Genomic DNA, 20,449 nt, shown 5'->3' on the forward strand with positions numbered 1-20,449 from the left:
CGGAACGTGGACAAAGGACCGTAGTACGGGAAGGGATATATCGGATTGACGTCAGTTGTGCCAACGGGAAAGGAGAAAGTCGGGAGGGGTAAGAACGGTATGATAGCTTGGCTCGACTGGAGGGAAAGATCGACTCACCTTTTGGTTCTTTCCGAAGCCGTCTGTCAGCTGTCTGACTTGTCGTTTGGACTAGAATAGATACACTAGGACTGTGTATATGTAGTAGTTATTATTATAGGACGACCAAGTGTATGCTAACTAGTTGATGGCAGGAGAAGAAGAGGAAGAGGAAGAGGAAGAAGAACGGAAAACAAGATGGATGGAAGGAAAACGCTCCAACGACGCATCAGGTGACGTCAATCTCGATTTGGGTTTCAAATTCAGGGTCCACCGAAATCGGCGGGAAATAAACAACCGTGGGAGAATCAAAGCCACAGACGTCATACACGTGACTATAATGCATCGTACCCAACTAGTAGCATGACGGATAGGACACTAATGACTTCTACTGCGGCGTTGAGAATGACAAAGAGGTACAAGTAGACTAACACAAAGTACAGGATACAGTCAGTAGCAAGTATGTTCTGAGGGGGTATAGTGGGTTAAGCAAACAAACCAAGATAAGGTAATCTTTTTCCTGGTATCATGATTCGAATCATATCATCTTCCATCGCACTGTCATCAACAACCTTTCGTATATGCACATTCCGCAAAATAAAGGAATGAGAATCAGAACTATCACCTTCTTTCCCTGATGTATTCAAGACACCACCCAAGTCTCGAACATCCACACAACACAGACTTCAACTGAATCCTTCAACGTCGAAAGAGATAGTTCAAGAGATAAGACCAACCCAGAACATTCGATTCTCATGACTTATCCATAGTAGTAGGGGACTTTCGTAATGTGTACTGCGGATGGAGAAATGGATTTGAGGTGGGTGTCAAAGGTATGGCCCTGAAGCTTTTTTTGGATATGTATTTGGGAGCGAGAAGAAAAATCACTTACCAAATAACTCTATTCACAGACCAACTTAAATCGAAAACCACCCCATCCATCCATTCTTTCTTATGTTCCACACCCGTATTCAAATCAAAAGTTCTCAAAGCCCCATCGTATCCTCCACTACAAATCACTCCGTTCTCCACATTCACACTGATTGTCCTTACCAAACCTTTATGCGCAGAGATAGTACGTACTGATTTCACTCTGATATCTGGTGAAATACCCGTTGCGTCTTGACTACCATTCTTCATCCTATCAACGTCGATTGAATGGTTCGTCAAATCGGAGTCAAGTTGATATATCGATATTCGACCGTCATTATCACCGAAAACCACATGATCGGAATTCCAATCTACACATGCTAATCCTCGAGGTGAACGGGGTCGATGATGATAAAGGATCGTATAAGTTGATAAGTTGATGATTGCCCATGTTCCATCAGATGATGCTGTGATGATTTGTTCTTGCCTAGAGGATGTTGGATTTGACGAGATGTTCTGATCACAGGAAGAGTTATCATCGGAATCAACATTGAGATTAGGGGAAGAGTAAGGATTTGATTGATCATCATGTTGAGTGGGAGAAAGAGAAAGACAATTAATAGGACCTGTATGACAAGTAATAATATGTAAAACTTCAAAACTTTGACGTGAATAAATTCGAAGTGTCGTATCTTTCCCACAAGTTATAATCTTTTCAGATGACAATGCGACGTCTAATACAGTTCCTACGTGTCCACGAAGAGTAGCGAGATGTTTTATTTCCATAACTTTCTTCTCATTTCCCTTCTGACCCATCATGTTATTCTTTTCCAAACCATTCATCTCGGATTGAGAATTTCCTTGTACGTTCGATCGATCCATATTCCCAAGTACCGCATCGGCTGGACGTTTGTCATCGGTAGAAATGGATTTATTGTTATTCTTGGTTGAGGAATCCAATTCCGATGATATATTCAAGTTTGAGGGGACATCTTTGAGAAACTGATCGTATTTCATGATGTGGTTGGCAATAGGGGTCCAATCAATTTCCCAAACTTTCGCAGTCCCATCTGAACTTGCACTGACTAATAAACCTTTCCCATCCCTTTCTAAATCACAAGCATCCAATTGTAAAGCCAATACACTTCCTTGATGAGCATTGTCGATTGTAAGTATCAAATCACGTTTCTCCTTTTCAGATCCAAGTTTCCCCCACGACTTTGTAGACTTTATCCTCTTGTCATAAGAAAGATTTAAAGGAATTTCTTTCATTTTCCAAAAACGTATAGTTTTATCTCTAGATCCACTGATCAACCAATCTTCACAAGTCTCAACACAATAAACGGTACTTTTATGTCCTCGAAGGTTCTCGGTATGTGTTTCATCCTCTTCAAGTGGGTCGGAACCGATATAATACGCACCTGGATAATGGGAAGGAAACATGTCAGCTAACAGTATCGCGGCGTGATCTACGTATGGCCATTCTGGAAGATGTGCAGGATCAGAAGGATGTGAAGAGGAGAAACCATGATTGTTTTCGTATTGAGATAGATTACGAGATGTATGGGATAAAGTCTTATGTGAAGGTTCGACAGATGGAAGTATTCGGTTGAAAAGATTTAATCTTGATCTATATATCGTGGGATAATGGATAGGTATTTCTTCTCTGCTCCATTTTCCGAGAGTGCTAGGGATTTGGGACGCTTCATTTGACACGTTGGGTATAGGTAGAGTCAGAGGAGATGATGTTACCTTCGCCGTAGAGAGAGTTTTGGACGGAGTGGAATGCTTTGTTGATGAATGTCTTGGGGTGACCGGGGAGTTGGAATCATCTTGATCGTTGGTCGTCTTCGAGGGAAACATCGAGAACTTAGGATTACCGTCCACTTTCTCGTGACCATCTTTTGATTCCCGCTGAGCGTCCCATAACCACTGTTCATCCCTCCATACACCAGGAGGAGCAAAAGTGCTGACCACTCCCCTTTCTAAAGCCTCAGCATTGAGACGGAATCCCGGAGTTGAATAAAAGATCCTTTGCCAGAGGATAGGAGAATGACATAGAATGTGAAACTGCGTACATATAGATGAAATGAGTAGGAGTTGAGAAGGGGTGGGAGGGAGATGAAGTAGGATTGAGAGTAGGCTGAGAGGTTAGCTCGAGAGGGCGACGGGAAGAGACTGGAGTCTTCTTATGTCAAGTCATTGTTGAGAACGAAGATGACTCTGCGGTCGAGGAATTTATGAGATGAGGGAATGAGCCCACGTGAAAGAATAAGTAAACAGGGGATGTGGAGGAGAATCGAACATGTGAAACTCCGTAGGGATGGTAGAGTTGAGAGGGAAGGAGTAGCATCTGGAAAGGCTGGGTGAGGTGTACAGCTCAAAAGGGTGGGTGGGGATTGAGAGGTAAATAAGAAGAAGAAACACAACTTACATCTCATCTGGTAACTCAAGAAGTGTTAAACTTTCCACCGTATGAGAATTGTCCAAGATATGGACTTGTAACTCTCTACCCTCCTGACCTTTTCCCTCTCCCTCTTCTTCATTATCGTTTTCCTTGGTCATTATCGGAGATTCACCTTTCATAGAATCATCCAACTCTGGAGACATAAAATCTGTCTGGACTGAGGGAGAAGTCAACGGTGCGGGAGTAGGTAAAGTAGTCAACATTCTTCTGAAGAATGAAGGTGATTCTATTCTTTGTCCTGAACTTGAAGCAGCTGCAACTGCAGTTGAAGAGGATGATGAGCTTGCCGGACCTGTTAAGAAAGACGAACTTGAGAAAGGATAAAGAGAAGCGAATCTAGCTCTGTTGGTAGCTGCTGTACGAGGTGAAGTGGTGGTATGACCTCTTTTAGATTGAATACGGTTTATAGGGGCTGCTTGAGGGGTAAGGTGTTGAGATGGGGGTCTTATAGGTTTGGTCAGAGGTAGAGAGGAGGAATTACTGGTAACGTCATTATCGTCGTGGTGATCGTCAGGGATTACCACATGAGCGGGGATACGATCTGGCTGGCATGGCTGGCTTGACTGATTTGGTTGGTTGATCTGAATCAGCTCAGACGACTGAGTGGACGAGTGGGTTGAGATGGAGGAAGTGGAATGTAAACATTGGTCGGACAGCTTGAGAGCAGGAGGATCCATCTGGATGATGATAGCCCTTATGCTGTCCCGATCCTGGGAGGGGAGGTCGGGGAGAATGGAAGAAGACGGCCTATCTGGGTGGATGACTTTGAAGAGTGTTGAGGCAGTCTGCTCAGGAGAGGCCTCGACTGAAGCAGAGCTAGGAACGAGGTCAACATTTGAAGAAGGGAAGGTCGTCATAAGAGGAGGTGAGGTGAGTTGTAACAGGGAAGATATGCGGATGAGGATGTGGATGTGAGATTCGGCCAAAGTCAGGTTTGACATTTGATATTATGACTACTCGTTCATGGACATACTAGCCGTCATGTTATATGTATCACAACACATGCAAGACAATGGTATAAATGCAATGCTCTTCCCTTCCTATCCCATCTTACACCCAGAGTCGAAGTGGTGACGCCATGTCAACCCCTCACTAACATTCCTATCAAACATTCGTGTAGCATATATTCTAGGTTGACCCATGAATGCGTTAACACTGTCACCATCAGCGATCTCTTCTTCTTTTTTCTATCTCACCCCTCCCTCCCGCTTCACTGCTTTCTCTTTCCCCTTTTCCTTCCCCCTCCCCTTCTGCTCCGCTTGTCCCCTCCGATCCACAACACACGCACATACAATGTTTCGATACAAGATTCACTCACTGAACAACTTAGTCCCCTCTCTCCCTGCAACCCTCATCAACTCCTCCTCTCCTCCAGGATGAAAACTTAGATAAGGTGTTATATTATATACTTTCCCATTAAAGATCGACCAAGCGTCATCCCTCTTATTATGTGACTTCAACTCATCCATTGTAACTCTCAATGGAAATGACTTTGTCCCTCTTAAATTTTTCCCACTCGAGGTCAACCTTGCCCAATCAAGGGGCGAATGACCAGGTGTCAAAGCGACTTTCCGAGTTCTCTTCTCGTTTGAGGTCTGAGTTTCGGAAGAAGATCCGGTTTGGAGTCCGAAATGAGGTTTGACAGTGGTACGTGGAGGAGGGGCCATATTACCTAATGGTATAGGATCGGGTAGGATGGCAATGTTGAGATCGGATAATGGTTCGTCGGATAAATGTTCGGGAGAGGGTGGAGCGAGGTTGAAAGTTGGAGGAGGTATGGTAAGAGCGGAACGTTGGTGTGAGTTGGGGAGAGGGAATGGGGGAGGTCGATCATCATCTTCTTCGTCTTCGATTCTTACGGGAGTGGGGGAGACATTGGGGGATGAACCGATAACATGAGTAGGTTTATGAGATGATGATGCGAAAGAAGAGAATAACTAAGAGGTCAGAAGAGGTTAGTATATGATGAGAGATGGTAACATACCCAAGACATTTGACAGAAGCAGAAGGAGAAGAGAGGGGAAAACGGAGAAGAAATGTGGTTTTGCCACTTTGAGCGGCGATGTCCGAGAAGTCACGTGGCACAGATTTCGGTTGACGCGACTACTTACCGGTGAGCGTCACTTTCTTCTACAACTCTACAACTCTACAACCTTGATACTCTTCATACAAGTGCCTCTGTCCATTCCAGATAGATCACCTCTGATCGGTACAGACACAAATCACAGTATCAGTAAGGTTTAGCGAATGATTCAGACTTCATAATCGAGATCAAGTGAGGTAGCTTCTTCACCATGGCATCCCTAAACAAACTAGCTATCAGGGGAATCCGTTCTTTCGACGACAAACATGTTCAAGTCATCGAATTTTATTCACCTCTGACTGTCATAGTAGGACATAACGGATCTGGTAAAACAACAATAATAGAATGTTTGAAATACGCCACGACGGGGGAAATGCCACCCAATACTAAAGGTGGAGCTTTCATACATGATCCTAAGATGGCGAATGAGAAAGAAGTGAAAGCTCAGGTCAGGTTGAGGTTTTGGAATGTGAATAGACAGAGGATGACTGCTACGAGGAATGTACAGGTTACCGTCAAGAAGACTGGAGGTTTGACTATGAAGACTTTGGAAGGGATTCTAGCGAAGACTGATGAGAATGGGGGAGAGGGTAAGGTGGGTTCAAGATGTTCTTCTTTCCTTCGGATCTCTCAATTCACTTTCATCCCCTCTTGTTTCGTCCCTGTCTGGTCTTTCATATCTCCTTCCCTGTAATTTTTGCTTATTCCGCCTCCTTCTCCTCTTTCATCTTTCCTCTCTTCTTGATGTCTTTTTTTGTCTTTTCCCCGCTTCTTTCCCAGCCCCCTTCCCACGACTTATGGCGTCTATCAAGCCGAAAAAGTCTTTCCATTTGAAGTCTTTTGTTCTTTCTCGGCGAGGATTGTCATACAGAGCTGAAAACACAGAGAAACACCATCTCAACCAAATGTTCCGAAATGGACGAAGAATTACCTCTTTTGCTAGGAGTCAGCAAAGCCATTCTCGAAAATGTCATTTTTTGTCATCAAGAAGATTCAAGTTGGCCGTTGAGCGACGCAAGTTCGTTGAAGAAACGTTTTGATGAGATATTCGAAGCCACTCGGTAAGATACCCATTCCTGTTGTTGAGTCAGCTGAAGAAGAGGTACACAAAAGCTCTGGACAATATAAAGGCGATAAGGAAAGAACGGACGGCAGAGCTTAAGGTCGATAAAGAGAGATTGAATTTTCTCAAGGCGGATAAGAACAAAGCTGAGCGGGTGAGTTGTTCAGACGTTCACCCTTTGAGTGCGGCTTCTGGTGGTTGAGGTTAGAAGTTTTGTGGGTAAAGATGTTTGAATGTTAAGAGGAATGAACTTATCAACGTCTGGAGGTATTTGGAGACTTCTTATGAGAGATCAGCATTACAACAGAAGTGTCATCATTGGCTGACGCAAAGATGCGCGCGGAATTAAAAAAGGCAATTGAAGAAGAACAAGAAAAACAAGAAGAAGTCGAGCGTCTTCGAGAAAAATTCGAAGAGATTAAACAAGTCAACATGCAATATTATGCCGAAGCTTCGGGTTTTCAATCTAAATTTCAAGAAGCTGAAAATCTCAAAATCAGGAAAAACATGTTGGAGAAAAACCAACAACGGACATTAGAAGGTATGAAAGAAATGACCGAATCGACAAAAGAGTTATTAGAAATGATTGCGAATTTTGATCAACATCTCAAATCACTCGAAGGTCGAAAGATGAGATTGGTAGAATCTAGAGATAAAGAAGAAGCTTCAATGGAAGAATTACGAAGGAGAGAGAGGAATTTAGCAAGTACACAAGGCGGTTTGATCGCTAATCGCAAAGTGGGTCGATGCTTCAGCTTGAAGAAGACAGCTGATGATTTAGATATATGAGAGAAATTTGAAAGAGAGGGAATTAGCTGTGAGGGAAGCTGCTAAAATTCATAATTATGCGGGGTATGATTATTCTCCTCTGGAAGAGAATAAGATAGTGGAGTTTATTGATATATTACATGATTTGGTGAGAAGGGCAGAGACAGAACAGAAGAAAGTACAGATGGATGGGGCAAGGAAAGAGAGGGATTTGCAAAGAGAATTGGATAGGTTGGCAGCTGCTCGAACGGAGACGATGGCCACGAAGAAGAGCAAACAGGATCATATTGTATGTTCATTTCTTAGCTTTCCTTGTCTTGTCGTCCATAAGTCTATGCTCTATACTCGTATACTCTGTCTACTCCCCATTCGTCTCCTTCCTGACCTATTTCGTGTCTCTCGTGGAGCGAGTACCTGATGAATAACCTCGTGTCAACTTCGAGGAAGTAACTGACGCACAGGTCAAATTCAACGAAAACATACGCACTAAAGAAGCTCAATTCGAGTCTGTCAGTTCCGTCAATGTCGAAGTGGAACTCCTCGAAGGCAAGTTAGCCGAGGCAGAAGAGGTTCGAGCACGTCTGGAAAATGACATTTCGGAATCGAGATACGACGAGACGATCCGTGAAAAATCCTTGGCAATCAGGCAGAAAGAGACGGATAGAGATAAGATCAATGCTGAGCTTGCTATTCTCAATAGACAGAGTGATAGTCGTGCTCAATTGTCCATCAAGAGGAATGAATTGCAATCTAAATCTAGTCAAGTGATAGCTTCGTATGTTGTTCCTGTCTCCTCCTCTCCTTAGCTGCATTCTTCCCCTTCTTTTTTTCTCTTCTCCTACAACCTTTCATCCTCTCTGTTCACTCTATCTATCTCTTCTCGTTCATCTCCTCCCCTCGTTCCCTTGATGGAGTTTGACAAGGGATGACTGACACATAAGTGTTGCTAGTCACTCGGCAAAGTTCAAAGAATTAGTAGGAACCGACCTCGAAGCGGAGAGTATGGAAGAGAAAATCACTTTGTCCGCGGGGTACGTCCTTTTGACTTTTCACTTTTGGGAGACAAAAGCTTATGGGATAGGAGAAGAGATAGAGAGTTGGTTGAAGCTGAAGCTGCGGCTTCGGCTTCTAATCGAACTTTGTCTCAACTTCAAACCTCCATAAACATTGCCAAGAGTACATTGGCCACGAAAAGAGATGAACTGCGTCGTGATTCCCTTCTGTCACAATATTGGGGGATGATTTTGACGTATAGGGCTGGAACAAGCTATCGAAGCGGGGTTGAGCGAATCGTCTAAGTCGACAATTGAGGAAGCTATTTCTGAGGCTGAGGAAGAATTGGAGTACCGTCAAAAGTATGTCAACTGCCTCTTCTTCCTCATCTCCATTCTCCTTCCATGCCCCATGATCTCCTAACCACATGTTCTTGGTCAAAGTAACTCTTCGTTCGCAGATGTGATGCCGCAGCCTTTATCAGCCACAATGCAGCTGTTCACGCAGCAGAAACCTCCTCAATGCCGATGCGATGAAAGAACACTGGGCGAAAATGCTCGAAGTAGGCAAGACGAAACATAAATGTCTCGGATGTGATCGATCTCTTCTCGCTTCAGACGAAAAAGCCTTCGAAAAATACGTCCAACTCCAATTGAAAAGATTCTCCACCGCCGGTCTTAAAGAAATGCAAGAAGAAGAAGAAGGATGGAAGTTGGAATTAGATAAATTGCGTAAACTTCAACCATCAGAATTGACGGTTAAAGAGTTGAAAGAGCAAATTATTCCCACTTTAGAGACGCAAATATCTGATGAAAGTAAAAGATTAGAGAAAGAACAAGAAGAAGTGGAAGAGACTAAAGTGAGAGTTGGAAAGGCTAAATTGGTAGTGAGAGATCTACAAACCCTCAAGAACGCTGCTTCTATGATTAGTAGGATCTTAGGGGAGACAAAGGATTTGGAAAATGATGTGAAGAGGTTGGAAAGGGATTTGGAAAGTTCAGGTAGTCTAAAGACCGTCGAGGAGGTACAGGGGGAGGTTGAGAGGGTTACTAATGAGATGTAAGTTTGACGCTACAGTGTTCATTTCGTCATTCTGTCTTTTTCTCTCTTCCCTTCCGTACATTGTCCACTTTTTGCTCTCTCGTATACTTTCTTCAAATGGCTGCCGACGGCTCTTTCAGCTTTGTCTTTCTCCATCCTTCTACTTCAAACCGATGATGAATTATCCTGTTTTCGATCACGTTTGTGGCGGGCGGGAAGTTCAGTATTGAGCTGAACTGAGACTTGGGAAATGATAGCTAACAATACTAGCAAAACCCTTCAGAGAGAACAACAAACTCTGAGCTCTGAGAAAGAACTCAAGTTGAACTCGTTGAGAAGTCAACAAGACGATATCACTCGAAAAACTCTAAGGTTGAATCAGTTAAAAGGACAACAAGAGAGGAGAGAGAGGGAAGAGGCGGCGTTGAAAGAGCTGCAAGATCAGGTGATTGCTCTTCAGGCCGAATTGAAAGTGAGTCGAATTCCCCGAGCCTCTTTCTTTTCATTATCATCACATATTCCGTCAATGAGTGTGACGACGATTCCTTCAGCAGGAAAGACGGGCGTGAAGGAAGTGGAAGGAAAGGTCGTTTTGTCTTTTTCAGCCGGGTGAATGTCAGGGTGTCGGTATTGATCGACCTCTTCAGGATTCTGAAAGTAGAGACCGAAGGCATAGAGCTCGCTTTTGAGCCAAGAAGAAAGATTATGACCAATCACTCGCTCAAAGTTGTCCTACGTAATGCTGAAACGTAGGAACTGGACACAGCTGCTCAAGCTGCTGACGCCCCTTGGAGGGAGATGAACGATACTTTGAGTCGACATAGGGTAGAGAGACAAAATGCGGAGAATGATGCGGGGTTGAATGTGGGGATGTATCAATCGTCTTTACATGAGTTGGAGGGGAAACATCGGGCTTGTGTGACGTGAGTTTGACTCTTCCTTCCGTCGCCCCTCCTCTCACCAGCTGCCACTGCTACTCCTTTCGTTCTTTCCGCACCCTATGTCCGCCCGCACATTCTTACATCTTATTTGCCGGCATCATGCCCCCTCGACCCGTACACCAGCCGCTCCTCTGGGCTTATTTCACTTACGCTGCTTATGTCTTCTTTCATCTATGGTTTTCACGGATGAAAGGCGATAGACTTTCCTTGCATTCGAGTCCTGCTGAGAAGAGTCTGTGTAAAGCTAAATCTCAGCTACGTGGCAGAAGGGAATGACCGTCGTATGCGTGAAAACGAAGCTCAAATCGATGAAATCAAACGTGATCTCATCTCCGCTTCTGAAACTCGTTCTTCCCTCGAAACTCAGATATCCAAAGTTCAAGATGAACTCTCACGACAAGGTGCTGTCAAAAGTAATATCAACGCCAATATCACTTATCGTGAACAAGCCAGAGAGATCGACAAAGTACAAGAAGACCTCGAAGCTATTGATCTAGAACAAATGGCGAAAAGTAGGAGAGAATTCAATACGAAGTATTCGGCGAAATTAGAGGAAGAGACTAAAGTCCAAAATTCATGGCAGAGAGCTCAAGGTTTGTTAGTTGGGATCAATCAGAATAGGGAGAAGTTGGAAAAGACTTTGGAAGAGGATTATAAGAATGTCGATAGGTTGTTTAGGGATCAACTCATCAAGACAAAGGTGGGCCATTATTTCTAATTATTGTGCAAGTGATCAGACATCATTCGTATCGAATGACTGTCTCATCGGATTCGTATCTTGTATGAGGTGTAGCGCAGGGTGGAAATTTGCATAGAGAAGAATGGGAAGAGAGAGAGAATGCAGAGCTGATAGAATAGGTTAGCGAGACGGCTAATAATGATCTGGAAAAATACGGAAAGGCTTTGGATAAGTGGGTGCTTTTTTGGATTCCATTCCGTACCCATCATTTGCCTAGACTTCAATCTCTTCTTCTACAAATCAGCATTTAGTCATATCATCTAGTCAGGAGAGTGAATATCGCTCATCCCAGTGCTATCCTCCGCTATCACTCGATCAAGATGGATGAAATCAATTCATTGCTTGCTCATCTCTGGGGGATTGTGTATCAAGGCACAGGTGAGTCATCTCTTCAACCTCCTTCCCGGCCGTTCTCTATCACGTATGTCACCTCTTTGTCTTCCCGTTATTTCTGGGGTCCATCGCTCTGGGAGATGAGGTTCATCCTGCTTGCCTGTTTGTTATACCTGGTGAAGGTCGACAACTTGCTCGATATCTGATCCCAGATATCGATTGTATCAAAATCATGTCCGATCATGATGAAGCGAGTTCCACCTCCACCAGAAAATCATACAACTACCGCGTGGTCATGGTCAAGAACGATGTCGAGCTCGACATGCGAGGTCGATGTTCAGCTGGGCAGAAAGTCCTGGCATCGATTATCATTCGGTTAGCCTTGGCTGAGTCATTTGGACAAGGATGTGGAGTGTTGGCTTTGGACGAGTGGGTCATTCTTCCTCTTTCCCATTGTTCTCCTCTCCACTCTCATCCATCTTCGCCCGCTGTTTATTCATGCGCCACTACTTCGACACCTCTAGGATAAAAAAGGTATCCAAGCCATCATTTGAACGATTGTTGTTTTAACATGTGACCCTCCCTTTGTGGTTTTAAAGCTGATATCAGACCAACTACCAACCTCGACGCTGTGTGTTAACTTCTTATCTGGTAGTGTATATAGGTCAGCTGACAAAGTATGAAAACATCAACTCTCTTGCTGAAGCCCTAGCAGAGTAAGTTATCATGGCGTTCCTTGAATCATCTAATAATCAGAATCATACGAGAAAGACGTCGTCAGGCCAACTTCCAACTCGTCGTTATTACTCACGATGAAGCATTTCTTCAACGTCTGGCCGCTCATGACGTTTTAGAGTATTACTGGTGAGTTCCTTCCTCTGCATTGCTTGATAGAATTTGCGCTGAGGGGAAGGCGTGTGTCGAGGGATTCGAATCAAAATTCGGTGTTGGAACGACAACGTGTCAGTTTATGAGTTCATTCAAGATTCGTGATGTCATATGGGGATAAATGGGTTTGTTGACTATCTGTGGTATAGATTGATGTGTTTGCTGGACTGGGTGGGAAAAACCCAGCATGGAGGGCAATAGGACAGATATCATTGTAATAAATTACATCATCACAACTTCATCATGCATGGATCACTTACTTTGGTATTCTCAATATTGAATTCCGCTGTTCTCGACACTGATGTAGTATCCTGCCCGTCATTAAAGTACCAGCTCCAAAGTCATACCTTGACTGTTGGGTACCACTCTACAATAATGGCATGTCACACGGATGATTGAAGCAGAATTGAAGATTGTCCAGCTGAAAGGTTTGTGCCACATTCACCTATTTCTCTTTCTTCATTCTACTTTCATCTCACTTTTTGTCGAAATGCCTGATCTGGGATTGATGTGCCAGAAATAGGGGCTAGAAGAAGTATGGTTGGCCATCATGGCCATGGACTGGGACAATTCCCTACTTGACTTGTGTATTGGGCCTAACGTGCACGCAACGTTCTGTGTTTACCGCACGGAACGACTCACTGAAAATTCCTGCAAGTATCTATCAGGATAGGACATGGTCCTATCACGTCCTCGTCATCATCATGCATCTTCCCTCAATTGTTCCGTACCTACGTACATCCATAGCACTAAGTATTATCTTCCACCTCATTGCCAGGGGTGGTCATCAATATCATCACGCTCCTTTTGGCCCCTGGTCTCTTCATGTACCTGGTCCCTCCTCTTCAAGTAGACCCCTTGTGCTTTGCAATTATGATTGACTGGACCTAATTCCCGTGTGAATCCTGGGGGTGGGAGTGTGACCTGTAATTACGTATTATGTCTTCTATGGACGGGTTATATAGTGATTGTAGCTCTGGCACATCACCAATTTTTGTCCAATCATTTTCCTCCTCCACTATGTGGGATGCGATCCATGAGACAATGCTGGCAACATCACCCCACATGGCAGACTCTCCTGCTTTATGGAATGGGGTTTGCTTGTTGGGTTCAAATGGCACGGTCTGTAACTTCTCAATTGTACCACCAAACTCCCCTTCTACACTTGATCCTGGGGGTATAACTGTCACGAGACCAACTAACCAGCATTGGGACGATATAACAGTGCCCTTCAGAGGCAGCGGTCTAAACCACTGTGCTAAAAGGCCTATTAACCGGCGGTTACTGCATACCGCCGGTCGCTGGTTAAATACCCAACCCATCCTATCACTATCACTATCAAACTGTCTTGTCACTTCGTGACATTATGCCTTCCCTTTCAGCCCCATCTGGGGCCCCAACAGGGAAGGGTACGATAGGCCGAAAACTTTCTCCGAGAGGGAGGTTTTCCAAGTAGGGACTGAATTTGACCCAGCCCACCCTGGGAGTCGAACCCAGGATCCTACCCGTAACCGCCGGTTAATCTGTCACGAGACCAACTAACCAGCATTGGGACGATATAACAGTGCCCTTCAGAGGCAGCGGTCTAAACCACTGTGCTAAAAGGCCTATTAACCGGCGGTTACTGCATACCGCCGGTCGCTGGTTAAATACCCAACCCATCCTATCACTATCACTATCAAACTATCTTGTCACTTCGTGACAATAACAAGGTAAATGAGTGCCCATATAGATTGGACGCACTGCTGTTCCTCCTCTTTTGTATGGTGTATAATCTGTATGTCTCCTGGGACATCTAGCCAGTGACTGGAGGTAGTGGTTGTAGGGAGCCCATCCGGATTCTTGGACCGGGTGAAAGCAATCTATAAGTATAGTCAGCCCAAAATCACAAGTTTCAGCATATCCCTGATAGGGGAATAAAGACAATCAGGAAGTCATGACGTACAGTTGTTTTGGACTTCAAGACAAGCCCGTTAGAAGTGATAGGCTCTTGTGACTCACGCTGAAGTTGAGAACAGATGCGCACCATGTACTTTTCTCGCTTATGACGTAGCTCATAAATTCTTTGGTAAAGCACCGGTGCGGTTTCGAGCCGGTCGGTTGGGACTTCTTGATAGAATATGCTGATTGACACCAATTCAAGTTCAGGTTCATTTCCCCGCAGGAAGGGAAAAATTCCACCAAGAGTAGCCGCAATTTGGGAGAGCAGGGATGGATTAGTTTGACTGCTCATGTGTGTCAAAATATGTAGGAGGACTAGTACTGTTCGGATCGATCTGGAGGAGAATGATGAGCGGCAAACTCGGTCAATCATCCTTCATTTATAATCTGCAGGTCTCCCGGGCAAATGGGAAGGAGTTGAAACTGCTTCACAGCCTCAGAATCCTCCTTTCAAGTAGGGTTTTCTTTCTCATACAGGCCAAGGAAGGCTTAGAGGTGTTTCTATCATCAACATTACACCACTCTAGCAGTAGCGTGTGAACGTTCCCATTCGAGTTCTAAAGGCTAGAAAGACATCTTTATGAGACAAGAAGACTATAATTGCAGTCACCTCAAGAAAACCCAGGACGGACTGAAAATGATATCACTAGCAACACTCAAGATGAGACATAGCGCCTGAGACAGGCGTGTTTCAGTGAATGAGGTCCAATATAGAATACAGGTGAGGACAGGGCATACAGTTCCAATAGTCATATAATGTCAGATGTTCATCAGCTGCAAATAGACCTTCCATCTCTCTCATCGCTCGTCCAACTATGAGATTCACAGGATACATGGAGGATCACTTCCAATAGAGGCACACCAAGGGCAATGCTGCCAGTACGTGAATAGAATATGCTCTTCTCAGCTCAACTCATCCCAACACGCGGGCGGTTACCGTGCGGGTCTCATATTTCAGCCATGTGTATCTTCCCCGTGAGGAAATGATTCCCTTAAGTTGTGCTTCAGTGTCTTCAACCTGGGTCAACTCCTCCACTCCATTGAGGTCTGTTGGTATACCGCTTTGTATCCCAGGTGCTTGCTTGAATATTGATCCACAGCCTGTCATCACGTATTCTGCGAGCCCAACGGCGTCTCGGCGCATTATTTGGACTGCAACTGATTCTTCGAGTGGTGCTTCTGCCCAACTACCTGGCATTGTGTTTGGGTGGATAAATGTGGTTTCGCTGACAATCCTGAAAGTCTTGAATCTAGGCGGCAGACCTCGTGTTGACATACGCGCATCAAGTAGGCTCATCCAATGGGTGAATTCTGAGGGGTCCCCTGCTTCTGGGGAGTAGTTCAGCTCTCCTTCACCCTCGGTGTGCTGGCGCGTGAAAGATTTCAAAGTTGACTCTTGCCCACCTATCCTGAGTGCTAGCTAGTCATCAGTATACTTGGCCTCAACAGATCTACTTTCCCAGCATGAGCGTGACCCCTGAGATTCAAACTCTTCACAGGGGTGGTGGGGAGGGAAGCTGTTGACCTACCAAGGTGGTAGAGACAAGCTTCTGGCAATCCTTTGACCTAGTGACTTCGGATGTTAGGAGCCGGTGGTAGCGAGTACCGCTCGTGAAATTTGCAGAGGCACGCGTGTGAAACCTGAAAGCTTCATCGGGTTCCTTCCCAATTTGCAAAGAGTGGACAACATACAGAGCTGTTCCAGCTGCTGATAGTGCTATTGGTACGAGAGGCAAATATGGTGCCCATGTGGATGCCGTTCCTGAGGAGGATTCTTCCAGGTCTGCCATGGGTTTCGAAGTCAAGTAACGTTAAAATCAGCTCAAACAGGTCTCCAACTTGAGGTGCGTGTGAAAATCAAATTATCAACGTAGGACTGTTGAGGAGAGGTGATGGCGCCTAGACCTCACATCCCACCTATTTATGCTTGGTTTGTTTTCACACGGGAAGAGGGTAGAAGGGGAACGTCCGAGGAGGAGGCTCGGGAGGAAGCCCAGGAGTGGAGGAGAAGAGTAGATTGGTGAGAGAAAATAATCAAAGGAAAGCAGACAGACAGGTAGGGAGGAGGAGCAGGCAAGGTCAAGGTCAAGGGGAGAAGGGAGAGGGAAGAAGGAGACGGTGCCAGGTAAAAGGAGAGAAATCCGTTCAATTCAAAGCCCAGGTCTTTTTTTGACTCTCCCTTGGTTTAGGAGCCTTCATGTCTCACTCTCAAGGGCTTCTTTCTAGAAAGGGTGATTGAGGGGAAAGGGAATGGGAAAGTGGAGCTCTAGGTGTGAGAATGTGTAGCATTTAGATACATTTGAAAAGGTGGTCTGCTACGCTGATATGCCGGCTACATACCCAGAGCTGGCTGTAGCATTCTCTCTTTCATCTACAAGAAAATCAATGATCATCGTGGAAAGCATGCTCCTACACGTTTGCATTTCAGTCTCCGGTCCTTGGCAGTTTCACTGTTGGTTGGTCCAGACCCGTGCGTGGTGAAGTTGTTCCAAATCCTTCATCACAACTCTGCCATACAATCTCCGTTGATAAAGTGCTACTTTGAACTGAGATTAGAGGGGAAAAGGGTTGGTGATTTTCCACCTTGCAGCCCAGTAGACGGGTAGATCCCAAAGAATGAGAGAGCACATATGATAAATCCAAGTGTCACCGGGTACCAAGCTGTAACGGTACTGGAAACACTACTGGAAACACGATAACTAGGTCGCAGGTTGGGTTGAACTTGATGGAACTCTCGTAGAAATCTAGGTGTCTCTGGTACTATGTGATGGATCGTGTCTCCTATGTAATTGATGTAGCCAAAGAATGATATTGAAGGATCAGCAAAGTTGGTGCTTTGCTGATTGTACTATATACTGTCTACAAGTATCCGTGTCCTCCTCTCAGTCCTACTGCAAGCGTCTATGTACATACTCGGACAGGTGAAAAACCGCTTTTGAGCAAACCCAGTGGGGAAATCTCGAAAAGGGAAAACCCGTCCCTATCTACTGCAGCACTGCCTCCAACTCCCGCCGTTCTCTTTCCTAATCCGTCGAATTCGATGGAGTTCTCTTGATTCGTTGTTACTCCGTAACACAAGCCCGCAATTGTGACACATCTTGAAAGGCTTAATCTCAACTCTGGTTAGAAGGGATGATTTTGCTATCAGTGTTGTCTGCAACACCAAGAGATGTCAGTTGCAGTCATTAGATGCCCACTTAGTGGGACAGGCTCAAGATGCAGATTGACCCTTTGATTTCACCGCCTGGTATGGACCAATGGGGTGCATTTTTCACCACATGCATGGTGAAATCTGAGTCCAGAATTGTTCTAGTAACTTCTCACCGCCTCAAACATCCCCCTAGGGAATGGTGTGACTGTCAATATCAGTGGTCGTTGGTGAGGAATGATTCTTTGATGGGTCATGGTCAAGAATCCATGACCCTTCAGAGTGTCATGACCTTGACCTGTGACACGGATCTTCCCCCTGTCATGCTGACCCCCATGACGCTTCAAAGCGTCACGACTTCCGCGTGTCACGTAACAATTGCGGGCTGTGTCAAGACCAACTCTCGTTAGCAGAAATGATATTGAGCCTTTCAGGACGGTTTATGATCGCGGGCTTACTACCCGGTCATGACAGGCTGGCTATCCGGTCATGACAGTAGTGCAACAGGGCGGATCCATTCAGTAGTCAAAGAGAGTCATACTAACATGACAGCGCATAGTGTTCCAAGGCCTGCGCCCCTTGTCCTACCAGATGAGACTGTGTAACGGTACTGTAAACACGATGAGGTCGCAGGTTGGGTCGAGTGCAATGGACCTCCGTGAAAATCTAGGTGTCTCTGGTGTGATGTGATGGATCATGTAATGCATTGTCACAAATGTTGGTTCTTCTTCTCTCCTGACCAACAGTCGACAAACCTTCACTAACTATGTCATACTGGGGTGTCCATGTCTCACTGAGACAGGGTACTTGTCGAGGAACTACGGCCAACTACGATGTAGTGGTACGTCGAGTGGTAAACAATAAGATGGTTGTTGATGAACTGCGGCTAACTTCGCTGTGGTGTGTCAAACTGCTGAGTGGTAGCTCTGCCTAACTCAAAGGTTGTAGCTACTGAATACAGTGGGGTGCGGGAAAGGATCAAACACGCGTAGAATCCGCGCGTTTGCATGTCTTTCTCTTTGATCATCAATAACTCATGCATGAATCGTCGTGAGAACTTGGTACTACACAGAACCATAGGCAAGGGTATCATCTATCCATAGCCAAAAAGATAGCTCAATAGATGCTGGATTGAGGAAACAGGAATGATTCTCCCACACACCTTCTAACTCCTCTCACCCCCGCCTTTGGTACCCTCTCTTTGGGTGCATACAGCTCTGTACATGCATCAGATGATGGCATGGTCTATTAACGTGACTTGTAGATGTATCCATGGAGGGTACGTAGATTATGTTCTTGAGGATGATGTATTGAAAAAGTAGAGAGTTATGGGACAGAGAACAAGGAGGGGTTGTCAGCATTTTGGCTGGCGAGACCCCTTTTTGAGGAAAATTTCACCAACTTCCAGATGCTCTGTAGCTCCACTTCACAAATTCAATTGTTTTGGTGAAAGCATGAATGGATAGAGAAAGGTTGGAGCTACAGATATGAGGGATATGAGATGCATGCATGCAGTTCTGTATATGTGGTAAGGAGTCAAAGTGACACAACCAATTTCACCAGCCAAATTGTGCATTTTTTTGTCCTATCCTTTCCTGCACCCCACTGTATATCTCTCGCTACTGACAACAATCAAGAATCGCTGAAGAAGCTCAGCAATCTGTAAACTATATATACTTCTCCTCTCTCCTCATAGAACAGCCCTCAACTCCTGCACAGCCTTGCGCTCAGTGTCACGCCTGCGGGTAGACTGCGGTTGCAAAGTACTGCCTTGGGTACTGAAGGGTTTTAGTCTCTGGCTCGTAGAGCTTGATGACTGCCTTAGGTACTGAGGGTACTGAGGTGTTGGGTTAGAACCAACTAGGTGACTTTCAAAGATGAAGTTCAACTTCAAGATGAAGATACATTGCTGAAGAAAGAGGGGGGAGATGTGCTCCTTTTATACCCTTCAAAACTAAAGTAGGTGTACTAAATAAAAAGCGTGTGAGGGATTTTCTAGCCAATCACATAAATGCCTCAAAGTGAGTGCACCGCGGGAAACTAATTCCAGCCAATCACATAAATGCCTCACTGCTAAACTGCTGAACCTTCCAGGCTTCAGCCAATCACATAAATGCCTCACTGCTGAACTGCTAAATACCATGACTCATATTTTCCTTCAATCCTTATCACAGTTCCTAGCATGAGTCATATTTCCTTATCACTATTCTGAGGATGAGTCAGAATTCCTTATCACTATTCATGACAGGAGCTCCCCCTCTAAGGGCGAAGTCCTCTGAGCCGTGTTGATCTACGTTGAGATCTGTTGATGTTGTCTTGAGTTTTGTCTTGAGTATTTTCTTGAGTATTTTCTTGATGTCTTTGTCGATGAGCTTTGGTTGGAGGGAAGTGATGATTTGGATCCTTGAGGTGTTGTCGACGGAATGTCCTGTAGGCTGTGGTGTGGTTGACATTTTCCCCGGGTTCCCATGAATCATGGGCACTGGAGTAGTCTTTCCAATTGACAAGGTAGTCATAGCCATTGTCTGCACCAATACGAGAGTCGAGGATATGGTTGACAATATATTCTTCTTGACCATTGACTTCAATGCGTGGTGGAGGGTCTTGAGGTTGTTGAGGATGTCCTTTGCGCATGGGTTCAAGAAGGTTGACGTGGAATACAGGGTGTATGTTCATTGATGGTGGTAGTTCAAGTTTGAACGCAAGTGGAGAGGATGTGGCTTCAATAATCTTGAAGGGACCTAGCATCCTTTGATCAAGTTTGAGCGAGGGTCGTAGTGTTTGAATGTTACGTCTGTTGAGGAAGACTTGATCACCAACTTTAAAGAGTGGTTGATCCTTGATGTTGATGTCCTTGACTTTTTTGTTGAAGTGTTTTGTATAATTTTCTTGAGCTGACTTGATGTTGTTGGCAAGAGTTTGATGAAGATGACGTAGTGTCTGAAGATGTTCTCCTGCTGCTGGGACAGAGAGAGTTGAAGGTGATGGTGAAGTGGGATCATTTGGATGATACCCATAGTTTGCTTGGAAAGGAGTGAATTTTGTTGATGAGTGAAC

The 20,449-nt window shown here is 44.9% G+C and overlaps 5 protein-coding genes across 5 annotated transcripts in view; 1 reads left to right on the plus strand and 4 right to left on the minus strand.

The window, feature by feature from the left end:
• TREMEDRAFT_45109 (uncharacterized protein) overlaps positions 1 to 281 on the minus strand; it is a 4,145-nt gene extending 3,864 nt beyond the window's left edge. Inside the window, exon 1 of the mRNA XM_007006358.1 lies at positions 139 to 281. The gene's annotated coding sequence lies outside the window, so the exon portion shown is untranslated. The remainder of the gene's footprint in view (positions 1 to 138) is intronic.
• A 4,266-nt stretch (positions 282 to 4,547) lies between these two features.
• On the minus strand, positions 4,548 to 5,076 carry TREMEDRAFT_18995 (uncharacterized protein; the record flags this gene model as incomplete). Its single annotated transcript, XM_007006265.1, has 2 exons — positions 4,548 to 4,609; positions 4,773 to 5,076. Coding segments are annotated over 2 exons (366 nt in total), but the record flags the coding sequence as incomplete, so codon positions are not given.
• Positions 5,077 to 5,748: 672 nt separating this feature from the next.
• On the plus strand, positions 5,749 to 12,389 carry TREMEDRAFT_33359 (uncharacterized protein; the record flags this gene model as incomplete). The annotated part of the gene is made up of 20 exons (XM_007006305.1): positions 5,749 to 6,132; positions 6,423 to 6,598; positions 6,640 to 6,754; positions 6,934 to 7,338; positions 7,382 to 7,657; positions 7,830 to 8,143; positions 8,310 to 8,399; positions 8,450 to 8,577; positions 8,624 to 8,723; positions 8,872 to 9,420; positions 9,673 to 9,874; positions 10,156 to 10,325; positions 10,599 to 11,043; positions 11,202 to 11,254; positions 11,375 to 11,460; positions 11,628 to 11,844; positions 12,025 to 12,046; positions 12,094 to 12,131; positions 12,172 to 12,279; positions 12,329 to 12,389. The coding sequence occupies 20 exons, from the start codon at positions 5,749 to 5,751 to the stop codon at positions 12,387 to 12,389; spliced, it is 3,939 nt and encodes a 1,312-aa protein (XP_007006367.1).
• Positions 12,390 to 13,190: 801 nt separating this feature from the next.
• TREMEDRAFT_64117 (uncharacterized protein) lies at positions 13,191 to 14,536 on the minus strand (the record flags this gene model as incomplete). The annotated part of the gene is made up of 4 exons (XM_007006420.1): positions 13,191 to 13,632; positions 13,847 to 13,986; positions 14,047 to 14,165; positions 14,305 to 14,536. 4 exons carry the CDS (start codon positions 14,534 to 14,536, stop codon positions 13,191 to 13,193), a joined length of 933 nt encoding a protein of 310 aa, XP_007006482.1.
• Positions 14,537 to 15,157: 621 nt separating this feature from the next.
• On the minus strand, positions 15,158 to 16,034 carry TREMEDRAFT_64118 (uncharacterized protein; the record flags this gene model as incomplete). Its single annotated transcript, XM_007006421.1, has 2 exons — positions 15,158 to 15,664; positions 15,774 to 16,034. The coding sequence occupies 2 exons, from the start codon at positions 16,032 to 16,034 to the stop codon at positions 15,158 to 15,160; spliced, it is 768 nt and encodes a 255-aa protein (XP_007006483.1).
• Between the last annotated feature and the right edge of the window lie 4,415 nt (positions 16,035 to 20,449).

This window comes from Tremella mesenterica, assembly GCF_000271645.1.
Source record: "Tremella mesenterica DSM 1558 unplaced genomic scaffold TREMEscaffold_10, whole genome shotgun sequence".
In the NCBI taxonomy this organism is placed as follows: Eukaryota; Fungi; Basidiomycota; class Tremellomycetes; order Tremellales; family Tremellaceae; genus Tremella; species Tremella mesenterica.